Source organism: Convolutriloba macropyga, chromosome 15 (assembly GCF_964194025.1).
Source record: "Convolutriloba macropyga chromosome 15, txConMacr16.3, whole genome shotgun sequence".
Taxonomy (NCBI): domain Eukaryota; kingdom Metazoa; phylum Xenacoelomorpha; order Acoela; family Convolutidae; genus Convolutriloba; species Convolutriloba macropyga.
The window spans coordinates 45,098,128-45,122,879 of NC_134482.1; the positions used below are offsets into that span (position 1 = coordinate 45,098,128).

The 24,752-nt window shown below is 33.5% G+C and overlaps 1 protein-coding gene across 3 annotated transcripts; it reads left to right on the top strand.

Moving 5' to 3' along the window:
• The first annotated feature begins 1,147 nt into the window (after positions 1-1,147).
• On the top strand, positions 1,148-24,614 carry LOC142354691 (uncharacterized). 3 transcript variants are annotated; one of them, XM_075407052.1, is made up of 4 exons: positions 1,148-1,300; positions 3,767-3,975; positions 5,107-5,375; positions 24,391-24,614. In XM_075407052.1, exons 1-4 carry the CDS (start codon positions 1,277-1,279, stop codon positions 24,423-24,425), a joined length of 537 nt encoding a protein of 178 aa, XP_075263167.1. In that variant the 5' UTR covers positions 1,148-1,276; the 3' UTR covers positions 24,426-24,614. The 3 variants fall into 3 exon arrangements, with proteins under 3 accessions (XP_075263167.1, XP_075263168.1, XP_075263166.1); XM_075407053.1 differs by lacking the exon at positions 24,391-24,614 and adding an exon at positions 10,695-10,933; XM_075407051.1 differs by lacking the exon at positions 24,391-24,614 and adding an exon at positions 6,739-6,881.
• The last annotated feature ends 138 nt before the right edge of the window (positions 24,615-24,752 follow it).

A 24,752-nucleotide genomic window follows, 5' to 3' on the forward strand; every position in this document is an offset into this window, starting at 1 on the left:
TTTTCACTTTCCAATTAACCATTATAAGCTTGCTTGCTGCGTACTGGATTTCAAGTTGCGTTAATTTTTTATGTTTGTCCATGAAAAGAGAAAACAAACCGACTAAGGTCGGATGAATTGCATTCGACCGACAGGCAGGGGCAATTTAATTTAGAGTGGTATCGTTTAAATATGTTTTATGGGTGCAAACACTAGAACCTGATATCGGCTCGAATCCTCGACCTCCAGGATAGCAGCCAGGCATCTTAACAACTAAGCTACAACTTCGTTGTTACACAACCTCTAACGATTTCAGCGACAAGCTTTATTTCAGAATGAGAGCAATTGAAATCACTCAAAATGAAGAAGTGGAGCTCGAAAAAGTTATCTGAGAAGTAAAAAAAAATGTTCTAGAACAAAAACGAAAAATTTGACCAGCAAACATTTTGGATAAAAAAGACCCAACACGTTTACAATAATTGCTTCAAATTTCGTTAGAGAGCAAAAAACAAAGCGGTTTGAATATTCTATTAAATCTCTTTCAAACGTCCACGCAAACCGTGTTTAGAGAACATAAATGCTGTACGCAGCTTTTTGGTACAACAGTATAAATCTAGGCGAAAAGGAGTGTATAAATTTTTTGTGTCTAGTGAAAAAGCATGCGTATATTTCTTGAATTGGATGCTTATCGCCTCAATTAAAAGTCACAGAAATCATCAGCAAAAACTAAGAAGTACAGTATAAATTGAGGGCATATTAACAGATTACTGCTGTTGTTGTTTTTTTTATTCATCTAATTAGAACACCAACAGTACAAAAATAAACTGAACATCATACAAAGATCAACTTTACAACCGCGTCCGGGTTAAAACCCCAAAACATTTCCCCGTGTTTCCTTTCTTGACATAATATCATTAGTTTTATTGATAAAATCCTACATATTTCCCCTCTTCTAAAATAGCATCGGTCCCAGATAAGGGAAAGCGATAAGAAGTAGCCTGCGTCAGAAATTCGCATCAGTTAATTATCTCGAAACTAAAGTTTATGTTAGAACAAAATTATCCGTTTGATCTACCGCGGAATTCGATGATAAGGCGACATTTAGTCGCTTTCACATCAATTGAGAAAGCATAATTAATCTGGAAGTTACTGATTTGATGTACTTACCAATATCAATAAACTTCCCACGCTTACAAAGAATTCGGAGATCATCATTTCGTTCACAGTTCCTGCCGAAATCAGTCAGGCGAGTTAAAATACCAAAAAATACACTATTAGAAACAGGAGGAGAGGGAAAATGGGATCTATATGGAAGGAACAGGTAACCGTTAAAGTGTTATTTTTGGTCGATTGTTGTTTTTAGTAAACAATAAAAATTACCTGTTCAATAAACAATAAGCAACAAACAAGTAAACAATAAAAGGCCAGGAGAGGAATTTGTTAACATATCACTGATTCATCATATTCGAAAAATTTCAAGCCAAAGTACAAATTTGTCAGAAAATGTCCGGATTGTTAATAGAGGCTCACTTCTTAAATGACTGCAGCCGCTTGATTTTCTGAATGAGCGTGAAAGTAAAAAGGTTAAAAATCAAGGAGGGAACAAAACTCGACAAATTTTGTCAAACTACTCAAATAAAAATTATTGCGTAATAATAGACAAATTCAAATGAAATAACTGCTTGCAACCATGTCGGTACATATAAAACAAAAATAAAAACTTAAAATTAAAAATTTAAAATAACTTAAAATAAAATTTTAAAACTAAAAACTTAAAAAAAAAAAATTGAAATTTTTGTAATTGATACCAATCAAACAAATTCTGACACAATTTTAAAGTAATTTAATTTACTGTTGAAATTTTGAAAAGTTCAATTCGAATTAAACATCATATTAGCATCTCAATGACAATCTTGACTGATAGCCCTTAATCGACGCGAGAAGATCGCGCACGCTGACAACCAACAAAACATTCAAAACACAGTCAAAATATTTGGAAAAGAGTTCAATATTTGAAAAAAGGCCGAAGCAAAAATTGGTACACAAACTCTCCATTGCTATTTGGTTATCAAACACTTTTCAACTTTTCATGTAGACTCAAGTTTATCGTTTCATTATTAATTCATTTCTGGAAATTTTAATAATACAGACACTAACTCTTATCACACAATTATTCAGACAAACAAAATTAAACACGCTCAACCAATAAAGATTTCAGTTGCTTGCAGTAAAAAAAAACAAACTAGTGCTCATTCAGGGCCTCAATTAGTGGCCTTCAGTACTTGTAAAAAAAATTTTGTCAGCAAATATTGTTGAATTTTTCAGAGGAATTACGTACAACTATACCGACGTAAAACTATTCCGCCGTTTAACAGTTCCGAAAATGGAACTGATTTTAGAAGTGCCGAAATTGCCAATTCCAATTAATTATCAATTAAATGCTACCGCTCTTGTCCTCAAATAATTAAATTGAAAATCTCACCACTTCATTGTGATTGGTTCAGAATTTTTGCGCTCATTTCAGTAGAGTGATCTGATTGGTTTAAAAATTTATCGGGAGAAAAATTGGACATATTTTTGGCACTCGTATACGTCGGCATTGTTTTACATTACCTCTTAGAAGTCGTCTTGGTTGACGTCGACCTATTTGGAGCCAAAGGGTTCTATGCCACGACAGGTGTCCGGAATAATAGCTGCCGTGAAAAGTACCTCGATGGCCTGTGAGACATATGAATCTATCACAACCGAACAAAATATTACGACCGATCTTGTTATTCTCTCAATAAAAGTTGTGCGTTCTCAAATCTGATTAGTTAATATCTCCATTTGCGGCTAATATTTCAGTCGGCTAATTTTCCTTTCGGCTTATATTTGATGTACCACTACTCAATATACGTCACTTTTCTGATATGCGGCCAGTGTTTAGAAAATTTGAATTAAAAAGAAAGAAAGAAGAAGCAACAATCATTCGTAAAATCTACTGATAAGGTACCCCTATTCTCAGAGCTCATGCAGATACAATTTGACAAAAAAAATCAAGATTGTCAAAAGCACGAAAACGCAGTGCAACATCTAATGAAAATCTACCTAATTTTTAAATCGATGAAACGAAATGAAAAACACATTTTTACAATGTCGATAAAAAATTATCTCCGTAATTGATTAATACAACAATTTTTTATCACCAGAAAAATAATTTTTATCACAAGAAAAATACTATTATTAAAACCAAGAGTTATCAAGCGCCAAAACAGCAAATTTGATAATCTATGCTTTATATCTTCGTTCCGAGAAAAACGGCGGAGCTCATTTGATCTAACTAATACGTTATGTGAACCCACTATGAACAACGACCAGACCTTAAGTCATGAAAATGTTAACATTATTTAAAAATGATTACATAAATGGTTGAAAAATGATTACATAATTAAATCAAAGACAAGAAATCTTACCAATTTTTCCTCATCACCTGTTAAATTATCTCTGCAAAAGATTCAAATTCAACTGATGTCGAGGTAAATGCACTCACTATTCTTAAATTTCAAAATGCAACGGTTTTTAAAAATCTGCGCCACAAAATTATCATCAATTGGCAAAATTGGTGACATTTATTATTTGGTTACACGAATGCGCGACAATAAGATTAGTGATTTGCTTTTATTGCGTTGATGTAATCTTAGAACTCAATGGCTCATTGAGCTCTAAAAACAATATCGAACACAAAAAAAACAGACAATTCTTTTAGAACAATTCTTCAATGACAACCTTTTAAAAAATAGTCTTTTAGACACTACTGATTCTGGCAGTAACAACTGCATGGTCTTGCATCCTGATTCCTGTCAATGGCGAAACTAAAACGTCCAGTGATATAATTCCGCGAAATGATGGAATCGTAGAAAAGAGAGGAATTGTCTTGGACGAGGAACAGCCTACGCAGGGCGAATACTACTACCAGTTTCAGAAGTCATTCGACTTTCCTCTTTATGAGAACCAACAGTGAGTTGATTTTTATTCCAAAGAAATTAGTTTATTCCATTTCAATTCATTATTTACCGTTAAAATCTTAGATGTAATAACTGAAAGCCTTAAACATCAAATCTGTGAAAAAGGACGAACTAAAATTTAAGCAGAGAAATTCTTAACCAAAATATACTAACGAAATCACTAAATTCAAAATTGTGCCCCACTCTACAATTTTTTTCCTTTAGCCTGTCTGAAACTCACTGCGTGTATTTGAACCAATTATTGTTAGTACGTCCTAAGAGAAAGAACCACCCATTAGTCATATGAGCAAATTTTACATTCTTTTCCATTTTACATAAGAGGATTGTCTGAACAAACTATTGTGTACATTTGTAGTTAAAAACTAATTAGTCTACTCTAGAGACGAAGCCATGACAATTAAAGTACGCGCGTACATTCCGTAACAAAGTTATTGGACAAATGTTGGATCTTTTCAGTTTGTGCCCCCCCCCCCAAGCTTAGTGGGTGCATATTATTTGCACCCCCAGACACATGTGCATTTTTTTACATAATGATTTACTATGTAATGACACGTTCTCTATAACAAGGGGCGCATAACTTACTGAGAGGCACAAACGGAAAAAATCCGAAATGTTAAACATAACCGACTAAACGTCGGAAGAATTGCTCTCGAACGACTAGTGGGAGCTCTAATCAATTGCAACCTGCTTCAGTCGGAGAGGGTGGGGGGGGGGGGGGGTGGGGGCTAAATGGGACAAAGATGTTCAATAGTGGGCTTCAAATAACCACATTAGAGGTTAACATATACCACTATTAGGATTTAAATTGAAAAATGGCACCAGTTTGGGCGCACTTTTCATTTGACTTTTAGTATTAAATTGCCGCCAATTAAGTTCAGCTGCTTGAAATCGTGATTGAGAGAGTTTTAGATCACGCAAAAAGTGAAGGGCGTAAAAGTCACTCGAAAAGTCAAAACGGTCAAGCGAAAATTTTGCATAAAAAAGACACACGTTTACAATAATTGCTTCTCTGCGAGAGTAATTAATAATTAACAGCTAATTAACGGTAGGGGGGGGGGGGGGGTTTGGTGGTTATGTCACCGTCTCTCTTTGACAAATACTCATCAGTAAATGGTTTTTGAAGGTTGGCCCTACAGCCGCCACCAGGAACAGAGGCGCATCAGAGGCGACCCGTTGGTACCGCAAAAACAGTTAGAAAACAATCACACCAGAGATCCTGGGGTACCACGAACTACCAGTCTTCAGCCCGTGCTGCCAACCAGAGGGGACAAGCGCAATCACTGGACCAAGCACCTGTGCCAGTCCAGCCAATCAACTACAGGACTGGGGACTTTCAATTGCCCAAGAGACTGGCGCTTTTCGATGCCGGCGACGAGAAAAAAGATAGCTGCTGTAAGGACATATATACTATCAGTCTCACCTCACCCCCCCCCCCCCCAAAAAAACAACACGGAAAAGATTTTTGGGACTTGAAAAGTTTTAAAACTTTTGGGTAGTTGGGTATAATTCACGAGCAACATTTAACAGTTTCACATCAGCAATCCTTTAAAATGAAACTTTCACATCAGCAATCCTTTAAAATAGAACTTTCACAAACTGAAAACAAAATTAATAGTTAAGAGAGGGTTCCAAAACAGTAGCTAACGGCTCCTGCAACTCGTAAACACATAACTGTTTAGGGTTGGTTATGAACACAGAAGCAACAGCACCCGTTTTTGAAGCATTAGTGTAACACAAAAAAGGAATCCAAAATATTTTTTGTGGTTGCATCTTGACATCTTGGACAAAATGTCAAAACACTTTTTTGTGCTAAGCATATTTTGAACAACATCTCCAATCGATAGAACACCGTTAGGTCTACACCAACAGCATCCAAGAGTCTATAGCGGACAGTAAATCCAATCTATTTAATATTTTAGCGTACTACAAAATGGATAAGGCTTTCTAGGAATACGTTCAATAATTTAATCCCACTTAAAATCACAAAACTGGAAAAAACGGCGATATGACTCCATAAAAACTACCAACAAAGAACTATTTCAAAAACTATCCCAAGCCATTCCCCGCGAAATTTCATAACTCGAAGATGGTGAAAAAAACTCTCCAGTAATCAGATTTCGGAGTAAACTTGTTCTGACGATTAGTTGTCGCAAATCATTCTCAAAAATCGTTTATCACAGGACTAAACAAAATTTCCACGAGCTTAAAGGTTGTACAATTTACTGCGTTCTGGATATAGCTTTTCTCTTGGTATCAATCCGTCAATTTTGAGCAGAAACTAACTTTTCCAAATTTAAAACCAAATTTTCGAAATACAATTTTAAACTTTCACAATATGTGACGTTTCTTTCATTTATACTTCTTTACTTCTTAACACTACATTGCCTTTAAACTATGTTCTGTATTTTAGAGTTCATACTCAAAGGAATTAACAATGTTTTTCTTTTTAAAATCACAACAATTTAAAAATAAAAATCGCAAAATAAAAATTGTACCAAATAAATACTAAAAAGCAGAAAATAGTACTAACAAAAGTACCAAAATACTAATTATCATAACGAATTCTTTTTGAAAGAAGTAAATTAAGTGTATAAACCAAATGGCTTGAAAATACTTATAACAAAACAAAACAAAATAGATCAATTTAATTTAATTCTTTGTTGTAATGCGGACTCATACTTTTTTGAAACATCAATTTCTGTTTAAACGTGTTAAGGAAAATTATTATAGCCAAATCTAACAGCCTTTTTTTCAGTTGTGAATTGCACCTACTGGCGACTAAATCATTGCTGCTAACGATGAGAACCCCAGAAGAAATTCTGGATAAAAAAAACAGAGATTCAAACAAATAACGCAAAACAACACAGTTCGAAAAAGGGGAAAATATCAACGAACGTGACAGCATGTGTAAATTGAAACCAGTAGTCTATCGTCGTCTCACTTCTTATTTAAAACTAAATCAATTGACTCTGCTAGCCATTCTTTTCAATCAGAGTTAAAACAGTTGAGCAGCAAAAACGAAATTCAAATTTTTGATCATCGCAATCACCTAGCGCAATTCGGTCAATAAAAAAAAACCACGTGATGCATAGAGTCACTTTGTTCTTTTAATAAAGTTTTAATTAGTCTTCCATTGTATTATTATTTCCCAAAAAAGACATAAAACTACTACCTCTGAATAACTAACCTAAAACTAAAGCAATGCAATTTTAAGTAAGCAATTTCTCACAACTTAGCTCTCTATCTGCAGATACAGAATGAATTTTAACTTAAAAAACTTTTTAAATTCAAAACCGAAAAAAGAGCCAGGCGACTCTTGCGATACCAATTTTTGTTCCGAATCACTTTAGTGGGTGGGGGGGACTATAAACTCAAATGGGCTTTTTTGTTAAATCAATTTTGGCCGATCGATTAAGCATCGTAGAGAGTTGTATCAATAGAAAGCCCGTCAAGCGTAGAATATGGAATTTAAAAGATTTTTTGAATTTCATTTTTTACAGGGAGTTATCGAGATTTTAAGTTTTGAGAACATTCGGCCGAATCACGGTGCTTTTGTTCAAATTTTCCGTAATTTTTGTCCAATTTGCTGTAATATATAAATTGTTTACGGTAGAGTTATTTGTTCAATCCTTTGATATAGAGGAGGTTTGCTGAATTGTACAATCCGTGTTTTTTGGCTAGAATTTATGCTAATTATTTCAAAATTCAGACTTGACCAAAATGGGACCAAAAATATTTTAGCCCACTTTCTTCAAATTTGCTTGAAGTAGACGTCTAAAAAATGCAGACACATTTTTCTTAAGCTCAAAAAGAGAGCTAGTTGTACTCCAGCTGGTGCTAAAAGCTTCTGGAATTATAATTTTGCGAGTTTTTGAAATATCAACTCGATAATTATGCAAAATGCATTTTTATTTTTGATTTACTGAAAAATTTTGTTTAAAAATTATTGTATTTCGCAACCACTTTAACGATTAATTGTTTTTTTATTCAGACAAGCAACAGTATCAGGTTTGATTTGATCTCACCATGGATCCATACAAAAAAATGTATTGGATTTTTAGGCGCGGCCTTTTTCCAAATAATTTTGCAATTGTAGTTTTTACTGAAAAGAATTTTAAATCAGAGCTCAATTATTGCCAGAAAAAATAGACAAAAAATGAGGCCCAACATATATTATGGTTTCAGAAAAAAACTCTTGGTTTAAAAAGCTTTGACCAAATGTTTCGTAAAATTTTACGGACTTATGTTTTGCTTTATAATTTTTGTAGTCCAATGACTGAGTCTTACCAATTAAAGATCAAATTCGCTTCTTCAAGAGTTATAAGTGAACCTAGACAATCCTTTCAGTTTTATCTAATGTCTCTTATGCCTTTGATTATAGTTGCTTCGAGAAAATGTCGTATTTCTCTCAACTTCTGGCGCAGTCCCAGTAAAGAAAGGCCAACAATCATTTCCTACAAGATTTATATTAAGGTTTGGAACGGTTTTATATTTAACCATTGCTTTCCTGGTTTTGATATTTCGAGATTTTGATTATTTGAGTTTTTGGATTTTGATTTTTTATTACCTTTGCATATTTTTTAGGTTCATTTGTTTCCTGGCCAATTTGTCAGGTTATTCGTAAGTCCAATTAGAGGAATGCAGCGTCGGAAGAAATCACAGCGCTAAAAAAGGCGCAACTGAATATGTTATATGTTTCCGTTGAAAAATCTATGCTTTTTTGGGCTGAGACATAGTTTAAGTGGATATTTCTTATTTTTGTCTGTGTCTGTCTTTCTTTTTGATGTCGTGGGACATACACCTCATAATGATAGGTCTAAGTTGCTTTCCAAAGACGTAAAATTGAACCTATTTAACAATTTTTGTTAATAGCTAATTGTTTTGACGACTTGATTTTTTTTTAAAAAAAAACATTTTTTCAACTGTCTCCTTTAGCTCTTATTTTCGTCATCATTTATTTCAACCACATTGAACACTTTTCTTAATTCAAACATTAATTTTTCTATTGCTTATATGTTGGCACTGATGGCTTCGACCATTTAATTTCATACAAAATTTTCGAGTTTTCGAAACAGTTAAACTTTTGGGTTTTTTTCGGTTTAAATTCTACGTAGTCCTTTTATAAGGAAGACCCGCTGATGTTCAGATGAGAAGCAATTGACCATAGACAATTCTTCCAGAAAATATCTTATAATTATGAGGCCTTCAACACCGTGGAGTCGTAATATTGTTTGTGAAGTACTGGCTTCTTCCTGCATTTGTTGTTATTTTGTAGTCTTGTGCCTTAGTCTCATTAATAGCAAGCGCAATTGTTTTCCTGAGGTGTTGCAAGTTAATCTATTCCTCTTAGTTGTAAACGTCTTTTAGAAATATCGTTTTCTATGACATATTTGGATTATTGAGCTTCGGAATTTTTTAAGACCATTTTTCGATCGATTTGTAGCTTAGCCTCTGTATAGACAGGTCAAAACCGTTTCCAGTGGGCTATAATTTAACCTTTGTAACAATTTTAGTTTCAACAATTTGATTCTCGTCTTTCTTACAAGATTTCACAAAATGTTTGATTTTTATATATTTGTACACTTTATAGGATTGCTGTTTTCTTTTTAAATTATAACATTAATGGTAGGTCCATTTGGCTTCCAAAATTGCGCAATTGAAAATAATTAATGATCTTAGCGACAAATTTATGGTTTTCACGGCTTGGCTTCCATTTTTGCGCAAAATTTGATATTTTTGCCGGTATTTGTCCTCCTTTTTGTTGTCGTATGACGTAAGCTGGATAGTGACAGGTCTCAATTTTTTCCTATGGAGATATAAATGAACATTTTAGTAATCTCAGTTAAAAAAAAAGATTTTAATCACCTTGAAATTTGCATTCAAACACAGACGTATTTTTGAACTTCGCCCTTTTTTGTCGACTCGACCTTTTACCCAGTCGCATTGAGAACAGGTCCCCTATCTTTTCTAATGAAGTATAGATGATTTATTTTGTTTAGGTTTTATCTGATGCCAGTTTGATTTTCTTATCTTTTTAAATTATAGACATTGGTTTATGGCCGTAATTAATGTTTATTATTCGATTTTTATGATTGTCTTTTCTAGTAGTCCTATTAACAAAAAGTTTCAACGGCCCTCTAAAGTGGCATTATTTTAATCCATTAATGGTTTGTTGAACGAAGTGTTTTTTTAAAAAAAATTCTATCTCTTCCTCATTTGGTAGCCAATTAAGACAAGAATGTCGATGAGCCGGGTCGGAACATTATGTGCGAACGCACATTAGCGAGCCTCTTTGTTTAATATTGAAAAAACTGACAAAACAAATCTAAAATAAACGGTAGCTCTTTGTCAAAAATGCTAATAATTTAAATCAGTTTTATTCTTTTTCATAAACGGAATCCGCGGTGACTAGAAAATATCTAGAAACAAAATGCAGAAATTAATTGACAAACAAATAACCGAATAACATCCCAAACTTGTTTGAACTGCCTTCAAATTACGTGCAACAGCAGTGAGCAGCTAAAAAATTGTGAAACGATCTACCTGCCGTTTAAAGTTGCTAACCTGAAAAGGGGAAATGTAGGATCCCCAACAGATTTTGAAAAAATAGTAAATAGGTTCCGCTAAGAAATTCTTGGCATCTATAATAAGAGTTTGATATATAAGGGCATAACTCGTATTTTTCCAGAGATAATGAAGGTGTGTTTTCAGCTTACCCCAATTGCATCTGGCGAGAAAACCATTAACCGATGAAGCTCACGAGACGAAATTCTCGATGAAAATACAAAAGAGCTAAACAAAATACTATAAAAGCATGCAAAACAACAGCACTTCGATTCTAAAAAAAGGGACAACAAGAAAAACAAACGTGAGAGCAACAGAAAAAACAATGGCTAATAAATAACAGCTTTATTTGTCGACAAAATTTACTGAATTAACATTATTGAGCGTTTTTTTTCTATCGTAGTTGAGCTGAAAAAAAAACTGCGTATTAACTTCCGATTCAACGCAGCAAAATAAATTAGTGCATAAAAACCTTATTTTCATTAAACAAATTCAAATCACGCTTACTCTATTTCTAGCTTACTCGAACTTGTACAAATTGCTTTTGTACAAATTCTTATTGAAATTATGATTTTTTAAGTTGAAGTGCTCATATAAAGAAATGTTTTAGCAAAAAAGTGAAGAAATGAAGTGTAGAACACCACTGCTCGCTCAATGTTTCAACAAAAACAACTCAAACGAAACGATCGTTCAATAGTGAATATAAAAAATCCACCATAATAGGTAGGTTGTATTTTTAGAAGATTGAAAGCAGCGCCATCTGTTTATCCAAAAAAAGGACATCACCGAGGATGGGCAAACTAAGCGAAGTTCATTTCGATTGTCAGCCGATCAATAACAAAGGAAAATGAAAACATAGCTTAACACGTCTTCAAAAAACTTAATTTAAAAACTTGGAAATCTGTGACTTAACCAGTAGACCAATTCACCATAAAGAATCAAACCAGCAAAAATAGTTTTACAAATTTACGGAGCAAACAATGGAGAATAAAATCAAAGATAACTTGGTAGCCTACACAAATGGAGCTTGAGAAATAAAACAGAAGCAGACGCAAAAACATCGAAAACTGAAATCCAAAAATGAAAATCATAAAAATTCTAAGTGGTAACCGTCTTCAAAAGCAAAACTCTGTTGACATAATCTGCGCAAAAACCCAGCGGCAAAAACAAAGAAAATGATGGCTCCTTGTAGCCAAAAATCACTGATATGACAACAAATTTTCAAGCATCGAAATTGCAGAGCTCTCGAAGAAATTGTACAATTTTTTTTGGTCCGACACACTTTAGTGGGGGAAGGAACTATATACTCAAATATGCCCGTCGAGCGTAGAATATGGAATTTAAAAGATTTTTTGAATGTCATTTTTTACAGGGAGTTAACGAAATTTTAAATTCTGAACATTCGGCCTAATTACGGTGCTTTCGTTCAATTTTTCCGTAACTCTTGTCCCAATTTTGCAATAATATGTTAAAAATGTGAACGGTAGTTTTTTTTTGGTTAATCCTTCAAGATAGAGGACGCTTGCTGAAATGTTCGGTCCGAGTTTTTTTGGTTAGAATTTATGCTAAATTTATGCTAAAATTCAGCCTGTCAAAAATGAACCCAATATGCAATTTTAGTCCACTTTCTTTAAATTTGCTTGAAGTAGGCGTCCAAAAACTTCGGACACAATCTTTGTAAGCTAAAAAAGAGAGCCAGTTGTACTCCAGATGGCTTTAACAGCTTCTGGAATTATAATTTTTGTCATTATATTGCAAATATAAACTCGATAGTTATACAAAATGCTCACACAAATGCTCAATTGATCTCATGGAACCTTAGAATAAAAATTTAGATTTTATTGCGGCTCGGCCTTTTTAAAAAATATTTCCGCATTTAGTTTTTCGTGTTGATCACTGACAAGAATTTCAAATCCGGGCTCAATTGTTGGCAGATACAATTAACACAAAAAGGAGGCCCAATAAAAGTATACTATCGTTTCAGTAAACCTCATGGTTTTTATGGCTTTGCTCAAATGTGTCCTTTAAGTTTTATAAATTTCTTTTGCTTTGCTTTCATTTATTATACTTTTTGTATTCCAATGACGTAGTCTCGCAAATCGAAGATCCAATTGGCTTCTTAAAAAGGTAAAAAACAACCTAGACAATGCTTTCAGTTTTTATCTAATGTCTTTTATGACTTTGATTATAAATGTTTTAAAATGTTGGCAAATTTTCGAACTTTTGGCAATATTGTTACATCTCTCAACTTTTGACGCAGTCTTAGTAAAGACAGGATAAAGCCAATTTCCTATGAGTTATAAATTAATGTTTGAAACGATTTCTATAATTAACTAATGGTTTCTTCGTTCTGAGTTTTCAAACTTTTTTCGATTTTTGAGAAAAGTAGCACATTTTATAGGTTCAATTTCTTTTCTTGTCGAATTGACAGGTACAATTTAAGGAATGCATAGTTGGAGGAATGCACAGCTTTGGTAAAAGGCGCAACTGAATTTGTAAATTAAATTGTTTGCTTTTATGGGCTGAGACACAGTTCTTTCGGCAAAATTAGTTCTCTAAAAAGTTTTACCTAAGTTTATCTTTTTGTTGTTGTACAACATATAGCTGAAAGTGAAAGGTCTCAATGGCTTCCCCAGGATGTGTAACTTAACCTATTAAAAGATTTCAGATTATAGCTGATTGGTTGAATAACTTTTAAACTTTTTTTAAAATTTTCGAACGGACTATGAATGGATTGGGAAAACCATTTAGAAAAAAAAATCCAATCCAAAAAATCGAAAAAACAGTGGAAACCAAAGTGAAATTGCCGCATGTGAACAAAAAAATCACTAGCGAGAACGCGAATATTTTTTAAAACACGGTTTTCTCTCTACTTTGAAATTAGAGCAAAAAAATTTCACGCCGCAAAACCACTTGCTTTTTCGCTCCACTTCATGTTTCGACGTGACCAAAATCACTACTCCAATTTGACTTCAAAAACCATAAAAATGTGTGACCAGATCTTAAACAAAAACATAGCCGGAAGAATTCCGGAAACGACTCGAAGGAGAAATTTGCGCACACTTATGACTTAACAACTAGAACGACTATTCTGAACCCTGAACCTCCATAAAAGCCATAAAAAATTTAAGGAAGAATAGAAACGGCATTCAAAAACAAATTGAACAAAAAAAACTATTTTTTTAACTTTTATAGTACAAGGAAACATAAAACAAAATAAAGTTTCTTTGCAATTAGAGCAATGAAAAGCTCGCAAAACAATGGGCAAGTCATAATAGGCTCAGAAACTTGTCTAAGATTAAAAAAAAGAAAAACTTCAAAATAAGAAAAATGGTTTTAAAATTTCAAAATATTTCGGTCAATTTTCCTCAGAAAAAATGAGTTATACCAAGAAAACTTTAGTCAATTGGTATCTGAATATTTCTTTAGTAACAAGCTTCTATCCAAATCCCACTTAAAGCATTAAAACAAAAAAACAGGCAAAAAATCATTAAATTTTGTCTAAAAATGAGCAAAACTGATCAAAAATCTCCAAATTAGCATTAAACTCAAATTTACCACTTGAAACCTTCAATTCCTACCAGAACAAGTTTAAAGCTAATACAATATCATAATCAAACCTCATTACCATCGAAAGTCACCTCATTACCTACTCGGCTATGTTTTAAGTATTTTCAGAATCGTCTTTCACTTCTCATAAGTATCACTTGTTGTTTCTCTTCATTTTAATTTTTGCAAGTTGCTGTAATGTGAGCATTCTTAAACTAAAGACTTCAAAAATTTTGTTTTTGAAGGCAGAATAACGAAAAGCCTCATTGGCGTCAAGATTGCGTTTTTGGCATCAAAACTCTTTCCAATGTTGCAAATTTTCAAAATTTTCAAATATATGAACCAAATTTTTGGTCGTTTCATAGGGCCAAGAAAGTCGACCCAACTGTTCCCATGTTACTGCAATTTCCCGTCATACAAAACCTAAGTGAAAAAACATAAATGAGTAACAAGCTTGCTAAGGGAGGTTAGCTTCACTTCGGACGGGGGGACCGGTGGTTGCAAAGAATGGGCGGAAAAGGTCGGGAGTGGTGGTAACTTACACGTAAACTTGGAGCGTAATAAATATCTAAGACAGCTGCACTTAATGCTTACCGACTTGAACAGTTAAGCCCCCAATTTTAGAGGAAGAAAAGTCAGACGAAAAGACCAACAGGACCTAAATAATTACACACAATCATCGTTCGAGAGCAACTACCCATGTATATTGCGAAGGTCAAAATAGTCAGAAAATGGGCCACAAAATTGCTAAGAGTCCCCCCCCCCCAGTTCATTGCCATAAAACCAAAAAGCTGAACGATTTTCTTAATTCTCAGTTCTACAAACGAGGAAAAACAATTAAGTTAACGATATACAAAAAAAAGACCCGAAAAAAGGTATTTCTATGTTACCTTACAACTACTTCAATATCCAATTTGAGCTAAGAGAATGTTTACAGAGAGGTAGCTATTTCTTTTACTGTGTCTATTATGTTAAGTCTATCACCAAAAAAGACTGACATGCAAAAAGAAGAAAACAGTCGTTAGCGCAGACAACCACGCATTTTCTAATTTGTCTCACAAATGAACCAAAAACAAGTTTAGCTCCTGAAGGGCAAAGTCACTGAATAAAACTATTGTTCCGCTTTTTCCGACGTGATCAAATGGCCGCAACCACAGCAGAAAGGATGGAGACGAAGAATTCAGGACATCAGAGGGCTAATGATATAAGAGAACATAAGACTACCTGATAGCGAACTCATAACAAAACCCTGGATAGTAAACAAAACATACGACGCTACATAAGCAAACAAAAAAGAAGTAAAAAAATATAAAAGTATGTTTTAGAACTAGGATGGTCTGAGTAATCACTCCCGATAGCTACACGTTAAACAACAACTCACAATGAGCGTTTTTAGGAATCATACACCAACTCTGAGGAAAACCAACGAGTGACACAGTACGAGAAATGAAAAGAAATTCAAAAGTTGGGAATTTGGATGATTAGTGATGTTACTCAGTTGTTACAAGTATTTTACTCAGTTGTTTTAACATCACAGTCATTGGAAAAAAGTATTGAAATTGAAACTTCGAATGAGTAAAAATTGAAGTATCATTAGAAAGCACATGATACCTGGAACAAAATGCAACAACGAGACAAAACAAGAGCACAAGATGACAAAGAACATGGTGTTTAAGTCAAAAAAAATCACCAAGAATTGAAACACCGGCAGAATTAAACAGAGCCAGCAGATTGTCAGAAAATAGCCGCGATAGAAGCCTGTGGGCTTCCATGAAACGAAACAACTAAAGAACTAAGATAGACAGATTGACCACCAGTCCTTTAATAGACCACTAGACTTTTTCGTTAGATTCGAACTGTCATTTTTATGAGACACATGCGCTCTATAAGAAAACTCTAATGGAGCTTTATCAAAATTAACATTCAAAATCAAAAACTCAAGACTCCAATTTTCAAGAATTAAAGCATATACGTTTGGCACTACTTAGATGCACACTATTATCACGCAATTGGCAAGTCACGCAATTGACCTAAAAAGAGAACAAATGACGTCACGCACACAAATTTTAACTGCAAAGCAGTAGAAAACAATGCAATAGAAAAGTCAATTCCAAGAAGTCAGGTAGCAAGAAATATCAATGGAGACGACGAATTAAATAAAGACCACGATGTCCCCAATAATGGCGGCTATTAAAAAGATTCAATGATGCCTCATTAGAAAGTAGATGAGACATGTCATTTATAAGGCTCAGAGAGGAGACAACAAAAAACTTTTTGAAAACAAATTGAGTCAAACTCATAAGGTATGAATAGAATAAATAAAACACTAAGTTTTAAAAAGTTTTGAAAGAGAATGAATTAGCGGTCGAAAATTACTAGCCCTTTTTCTCCCTTTAGTGCTCCGGTGTGACTCCACCTCAAATTTAACTCCCAATTGACGCTAAAAGCCATCCAAATTATAGCACACAACAATAGCCATAAAAAGATAGGAAGAAACAAAGATTAAGTAGACTTGAAAAGTACTACACTGAAGGCCACTAGTCAAACGAATCATTAATTGCATTTTATGGAGTGGATTTATAATAACTTGGAAAGCTGAAAAGACCAGAAAAGGCAAGAAATCCAAATCAATACATGCACGCAATATACTAGCAGTATACTAAAATTACTAAAATTGCTATTTTGGCTCTTGATGAGCAATGAAATGATTAATTGAAATGTTCCAGAAACAGAAAACTAAAAACTTACAATCAAAGAATGGTAAGATTTTAAGTCACTGCGAGAAACAATGCTAAAAACAAAAATTACTCTAAAGGTAATGACAAAAATGTCGAACACAAATGCGTACTGAACGCAACCATTGACAAAAATTATATCTAGTAACAGAACTACGTAAAATACTATCAGAGAAAGACAAAAAACCCACTTTTGCTTCCAAGAGTAAAACAAGAATACGGCAAAGCTGCAAATTGCAGATACCTCAATTATTAGGCGTTGACAACGAACGACTTGATTTCATCAACTTTGAAACAATGTCAATAACTACATTACTTGACAGGTATATATCAATATCCGGGATTCCATGTAGCTGAGGACAATGAATTATGAAGATCGTCAACTTGAGGTTGGACGCTAAGCTTGAGAAGCTTCCGGCTCTCAAAACCAAATATCACAGATTTAAAATAACTCATATTTTTAAAAAAGAATTAACTAAGAACACCAACACTAAAAAACATACATAATCTCCAACATACAAACGAAGAAACAGTACGATAATGCAGAAATATTAAGCTTTTTTAATGATCAAACAAAACTAATAACAGCAATTTTTTCAAAATACGCTTCCATGTTTTTTTGACATCTACTTTGAAAATGTGAATAATAATCAAAACCATAACAAAACCGAACAAACACAAAAGATTACAAACGACTTCAATATTGCCGAATTTTTCGTGCAAAATTTTTGTAATTTCAATGAAACCTGCGATCACCTAGCTAAGACCTGCAATTACTCAAAATTTTTTATACGACTACAATAAAGACAACAAGACAAAAAAATTCCTTGAAAAATTATTATAGAAATAAGTTTAATCACGGCTTAAACCCCAAAAATGCGATATCTAACCTGTCAAAAATATGACAAGACAAGAAAAGAACATGAAAGATAAGAAAATTTCCAAAAATCGATATTTCTTTTTGTGAAAACTCGTAGTATCAAATCCGAAAAACTATTACTTAAAACGTAAAACCACAAAAAATATCACATCTTGACTTATAAAAAACGATGCTAGCTGTTTTTGCTGACCTTAAGCTACAATTTGACCACAAAAGAGAAAAAGTGAGAATTAATTATTTTTAAAACGAGCCAATTGGACCTGTCATTAGTAAGCATTGATTTAAGATGTTGTTCTGTAATTTACCTAAAAAAAAGCAAAAATAGAAAATATTTTAGCCAGCGACTGAATACAATTCGATTTTTTTTGGACTAAAAAATACGAAATACAACGATTAGACCAAAATTAGCCTAGCTAGTGCTGTTCCTCCATTAGGAACCTGTAATTCTTCTGAAAATTTTGGATTTGGATAATTTACAAAAGAGTCAATATATCAAAAATATATAATGCATTTTGGATAATTATTGAGATGAATTGGCGAAAGTTTAATTCAAGCACGCTTAAAGGAAACGCAAGGAAAACTAGCCGTCCTTGGGGTTGACGAAGATTGTATCAGCAGTTTTTGGGTGCGTTAATCTGGGAATCTTACTTATCCGGGAAGCTTACTTCGTTTGTCGAAAAAAGGCCACATTTGACAATAACGATTGAACAAAAAACCCATTTGAGCATAGAGTTTCACCCCCGCAAAAGTCAGTCGGAGAAATAAACTTTTTAGCCTACACAAATCGTGCTTGAGAATAGAGAAGCCGACGCAAAAACAACGAACATTAGAAAAACTACGAAAAATAACCCGGGCAGCAAAGATGAAAAAAGATTCAAAGGCCCCTTGTAGCCAAAATGGCACCAAAATAACAAAAGTTCAAACCTAGAAATTGTAAATTCACTAACAAATTTGCCATTTTTCTAATACTAAGTCTAAAAACACCAGCTATTTTTTAACGGAACAACTAATTTGCAAGCTAGCAAAAAGTTTGCTGGACACGTAGGAGACAGACAGAGGCAATAAATTAGAAAAACTATTGGCCTATAATTCTCGGCTATGTTTAAGTATTTTCAGACGTGTATTTCATCTCTCAATTGCGCATCTCTAACTAGCTCCTCATTTTATTTTTGTAAGTTGCTATACTGTGCGCATTCATAAACTGAAGCCTTTGAAACAATTTCTTCAAAATTCCAGACAACCGTTAAAAACTATTAGGCATAGGATACTCAAAAATACGCATGAGTATAAGCTATTTCGATATTACTGAAAAACAAAACTTCAACAACTAATTTGAGCTAAAAGAATGTTTACAGAAAGGTAGCTAATCCAAAAAAGACTGATACCCAAAGTCGTTAACGTAGACAATCACAAATGATGTAATCGATTTCACGAATAAATCAAAGACTCATGCCAAGAGTAATAAATGATTTTACGTGCACAAAATTAGCTTCTGAACTACAAAGTCAATGAATAAACGTTTTGTTTCACTTCTTCGACGTGATAAAATGACCACACTGACAAAAACCAAGGACATCAGAGAACTAATGAGTATTACGTATTATACTCAGTTGTTTCAACATAAAATTCATTTAAATTAATAAAATAAAAACTTCGTACTAGTAAAAAATAAAGTATCATCAGAAAGCGCATGGCACCTAAAACAGAATCCAACAACGAGAACAAGAAGGCAACGAACAAAAAACGAAAAAACGACCAAAATCAAAAGAATTGCTCTCGAACGACAGGTGGGTGGAAAAACATCTGACCACGTCGGGATTTGAACCATTAACATCCCGCTCCCTAACAAGAAGCACTGCCCACTCGGCTATCAGGCCCTTTTTGCTGCTATGTTGTAACCAATTTTGTATTAGCAACAAGCTTTATTTCGGAGTGAGAGCAATAGAGATCACTCAAAAATGAAGAACGAAAGCGTGAAGAAGTCACTTGAGAAGTCAAAGAATTTTCGAGAAGAAAAGCACAAAAACAAACGGTCACGCAAAAAAAACACCTTTGCCTAAAAAGACCAACAAGTTTACAAGAATTGCTGAACTTCGTTCAAGAGCAATTAAAAACATGGTGTTGAAGTCAATAAAATTCGCTAAGAATTGAAACACCTGAGAAGATTCAATTATGCCTCATTAGAAAGTAGAAGAGACATACCATTCATAACGCTGAGACGCAAAAATTTCTAGTAGTATACTAAAATAACTAAAATTGCTATTTTGGGCTCTTGATGAGCAATGAAATGATTAATTGAAATGTTCCAGAAACAGAAAACTAAAAACTTACAATCAAAGAAAGGCAAAATTTGAAGTCACTGCGAGAAACAATGCTTAAGAACAAAAATTTTCCTTCAATGAATGACAAAAAGGTCAAACATAAGAAATACGTACTGAGCCAAATATTTGACATATATTATATCTATAACAAAACTACATAAAATTCTATCAAAGAAAGACCGAAAACCCACATTTGCTGCAAAAAGCTAAACAAAAATACTGGAAAGCTGCAAATTGCAGATAACTCAATTATCAAACGTTGACAACAAACTACGTCATCTCACCAACTTTGAAACAAAGTCAATAACTAAAATACTTGACAGGTAAAAATCAATGTAAGTGAGATTTCGTGTAGCTGAAGAAAATCAATTCTAAGAATCGGCAACTCGAGAGATTACAAAACACTACAATATTGCAGAATTTTTTGTGGAAATTAATTCTAATTTCAATGGAACTTTTTCGCGCAAAGAAAACAAAAAGAAATGATTCGTACTGCCTAAGTGAGTGATTCATGGAAACGAATATGTACATTGCATATCGCAATGATCACATATATCAATGTACGAAAACTCATTTCATTTTAAACCTGATACAATGAACACAGTTCACTTAAAGATAGCCCCGTAACCGTCCAGAAGTATCAGGCACAATTAGGTCTTGATGACCATTTAGAAAAAGAAGAAATTACAGTACAACTTAAAAATGACTTGAAGAAACTTTTCTATTTCAAAAACGAGCATCCTGATAAAGTACTGCTAATTATACACAATTACCAAAAAAAAATATTTTAAATCTCGACGACAAAAAGCTATCATCACTCAAATTGAAGATATCGCTCGAAAAGATGTGCGACGCTATGAGAACGTAAGTTAAATTGGGCATCATTCGGTTGTTATTTTAAGTTAAACTAACTGACAACTGTCCCGCAAAAATAAGATTTTGTAAAAAAAAAGAGTTTGCTAATACTAACTAGCCATTAGTATGCTCCACTATTAATGCATACATTAGACAAAAAAGGATACAGATTTTGAAGTTCTCTCCTCACGAGTTGCATACAAACTAAAAATCATGAGAATAAAATCATACTCGGTGCTCCACTATTAATTAGGCAAGAAAATTCACTTATTGGATTTTTATCACTAAAAGCAAATAGTTAAATTTCATGAAAACTGGGCGCGCTCCATTATTAATCCATCGTCTAAAAGTAAGAGCAAAACTTGTAAAAACAAATGCCTCTTAAAATTGCAAAAAAGCGAACTGAGAATTTTTAAAAACCAATGAGCAACTTTAAATAATTAAACATAGCCGGCAGATTGCCGGTATAGCTGCGAAAGAATAGACCTGCGTGCCATAAAATAGAAACAGATACAGATCTAAATTGAAAAAAAATCGACGCCGCTCAAAAAACTAGGTAAAAAAACATTCAGCGATAAATTAATAAAGCTTGTTACAATTCATTCCGCAAAAGCCTCTTATTAGGGACCTCTACTGCACAAATGAGTTCCTTTGACCTTAAACAAACTCAAACTAAACTTAAGTGTTAAAGTGCAAAAGTCATTTTATTGACTGAGTTAAGTCACGTATGATCAAAATCTAATCACGCAAATAACCTAAAAACTTTTGCTGAAGCGAGTGAGAAATGACGTCACGCGCGCAAATGCCGTTAGTGAGAGGAAGAAGTCATTCAGAAAATTTGACTTTCAGCTTTGCTGTGTGAACAAATGTAAAACGAAAAAAGAGCGCCAGACGACGAAACAAAAAACATAGCAGGACAAGTCCTGACGTACAATTCAAAGAATTTTCATTGACTAAACAGAAAAACTAGACCTAGAATGGACTATGATTGAATTGAGAAAACCCTTTTAAAAAAGAAACAGATAAAAAAAATAAGAAAAAACAGAAAATCAATGTCAAAATGCCGCATATGAACCAAAAAACCACTAGCGACAAATGAAAATATAATTCAAACAAAAAACTAGGTCTAGAATGAGCTGTAAACGGATTGGGAAAAGCATTCAGAAAAAAAATCCGATCCAAAAAACCGAAAAAAACAGTAAAAATCAGAGTGAAATTGCCGCATGTGAACAAAAAACCACTAGCGAGAAACCGAATTTTTGTTCACCGTTTTCTCACTCTACTTTGAAATTAGAGAGAAAAAATTCACGCCGCAAAACCACTTGCTTTTTCGCTCCATTTCCTGTTTCGGCGTGACCAAAATCACTACTCCAATTTGACTTCAAAAATCATGAAAATGTGTGAACAGATCTTAAAAAAAACATAGCCGGAAGAATTCCGGAAGCGACTCGAAGAGTCAGAACTTCACTAACAAAACCGTATTTGCAACGGAATCCACTACCTTTTATATTAAACTATTAACTCCTCACTACCTCCCCAGGTCTGCTCTAAAAATTGGTGAAACTTAAACCACGGTCAACAAGAGAAACAAATGCAGCAAAATTTTATATTATTGAACACGTTTGGTAACGTTAAAAAATCCAAAATAATAAGGTGCTCAAAAATCTGATAGTCTGAAAAAGCTGACAAGGTTATCAATAGCCCTCAAATAATTCATGATTCTAATCTGAAAAAGATCGCGAAAGCAAACGGCAGATAATAATCATAGAAACTAAGTTAAATCTTTTTAAAAAAGAAAGCTCAAAATTAAGAATCAGAAAACACCTATAATTATACTTCTAATCACTGCGATTAAGACAAAAAACAACACACACCTGTTCCTTCTTGTACATAAGCTAGACAACATGATTTCATACAAAATCAAAAATAAAATTGATCATAGAAAAGGCATAAGCAGCAGAATATTCAACGCAAAAAATCGTTTTAATTAATACCAAGGCCGGAAGAAAGCTGTAGTAATTAGTCATAAGTGAAAATTTTGGAAAAAGCTTGCTATCAAACTCACAGTACTGCCCTATGTTGAATGAAATCAATTGCAAACCAAAGAAATGACGAAAATCTATAAAAAGCTGAAATCATTCATTTTTTACAACTTAAAAAATCAATATGCTGAAAATAAATGTAGATCCCAGGACAAACCTAGAATGATACTAACTAGAGTGTAAATATAGGCACAATGTAAGGAACACCGTAACAAAAAGACATTCTTGATTTTTGAAAGTTGAAAATCAATTTAATAAATTCAAGAAAAACGAATACATCTTATTGTTCAGCATTCAAGACATAGAAAAGATAACTAGTCATCCGATACAATGATCTATCCTCCTGAAGAGAACAAAAATAGGAAAAAGCAGAATTCATAAATACGAAACATTGAAACATTTTGCAAAAAAGGGTCAAAGAACTTTTAAGTTAAGACTGCATTTATGAAAAAGTTTTAACTGTTTTTTTCAAATCTTAACGCCAAAAAATGATCAAAATTTTATTGAAATGAAATTAAAGTCCCTCATTTTGCACAAAAAAAACTATTTCTAGCAATTACAACCAAAATACAAACGAAAAACTGACGAAAATCGGAAAAAAACTACCAAAATCGGATTAGCATATGTACAATTTTATGAAACAAAATTACATCGAGGCAGAAAGAGGCGTTGAGTATAGGAATTATCAAAAAGAAGTTGCCATATTAACTGATTTTTGACAAAAAGACGGTTAAAAGATCCAAAAATGAAGAAATTAATATTAAAAAAGCCAAAAATTAACTAAAAAATCAAGAATTATGTGCCAATTTTCAACTTGAAACGCATTTTCAGGCTCTGCAAAACAGTGTGGTATCAATTTCAATATAGTACCAAATAAAATTTATTTCTACAAGAAACCAAATTAAAAGCAAAAAATTGGGCCATTTAGACGAAAAAACGGCTAAAAACGGTCATCTATATGTGCAATTCAGTCAAAAACTACTTTTCAAAGTCAAAAAGTCATTCACTAAACGCAGCGCATGATCAAAAAATTTCTCTCGCTTAGCGAAAATCTGTTCACCAAGACAGCTTTTCTCACTTTCGCTTTTAGGTCAAATTGCCGCGTGAACAAATCTACTTCCTGTAAAAAAACCGAGAGAAAACCAATACTCCTCTTCGAGTCGTAAAAAGACAGCGCCCCAATACAATTCAAATTCTTTGAATTGTAAAAAAACCAAGAGCACCGCAATATAGCTTCGCTCAGCTTACAGCTTCGCAGCTATAAAAACTACGAAAAAAGAATGTTAAATAGCTATACATCAAATTCTTCAGCATTATGTTATCAAAAGCTGAAAGCCATGAACGTATTTGTGTTTTAATCGAAGTTGATGATTCATTTACCCTCTCCGCTCTTCTTCATTTGCAATACTTTTGATCCGTTTTCAAGGACTTCTAAACCTTTTAATAATATTTTCTTTTCAGCCGAGTGCTACTGGCGCTCCCCTCACTGGAACTGATCAAAATAGCAGAGCCCTTTCATGTTCACCACAACGATAGAGACCAGAGAGCAAATCAGTGGCAGGAAAATCAACAATTTAGAAATCCCTACAAAATCATTCCGACCAAAGAAAAAAAACAGAGCATTAAATTTAATATTAGCTTGATTAAGATAGATGTGAATGATTGAAACTGAACTTCCATCGAAACTAGTTTTACCACACAGGGCATCAATTGTTCGCGGAGTCTTTTCAATCTTAGACACTCTTCAAAAACTTGCAGTTTAACAAACAACCCAATAACGTTAAGCGAATTTTCTCAAACGACTGCTGGTTGGTTTTTTCAGT

Excerpts from the sequence above, each read along its gene's own strand:
- LOC142354691 (XM_075407051.1), top strand. The coding sequence starts at position 1,277 with ATGGGATCTATATGGAAGGAACAG. Across the intron at positions 1,301-3,766 it reads GATCTATATGGAAGGAACAG|ACACTACTGATTCTGGCAGT; the intron begins GTAACCGTTAAA and ends ATAGTCTTTTAG. Across the intron at positions 3,976-5,106 it reads CCTCTTTATGAGAACCAACA|GTTGGCCCTACAGCCGCCAC; the intron begins GTGAGTTGATTT and ends TGGTTTTTGAAG.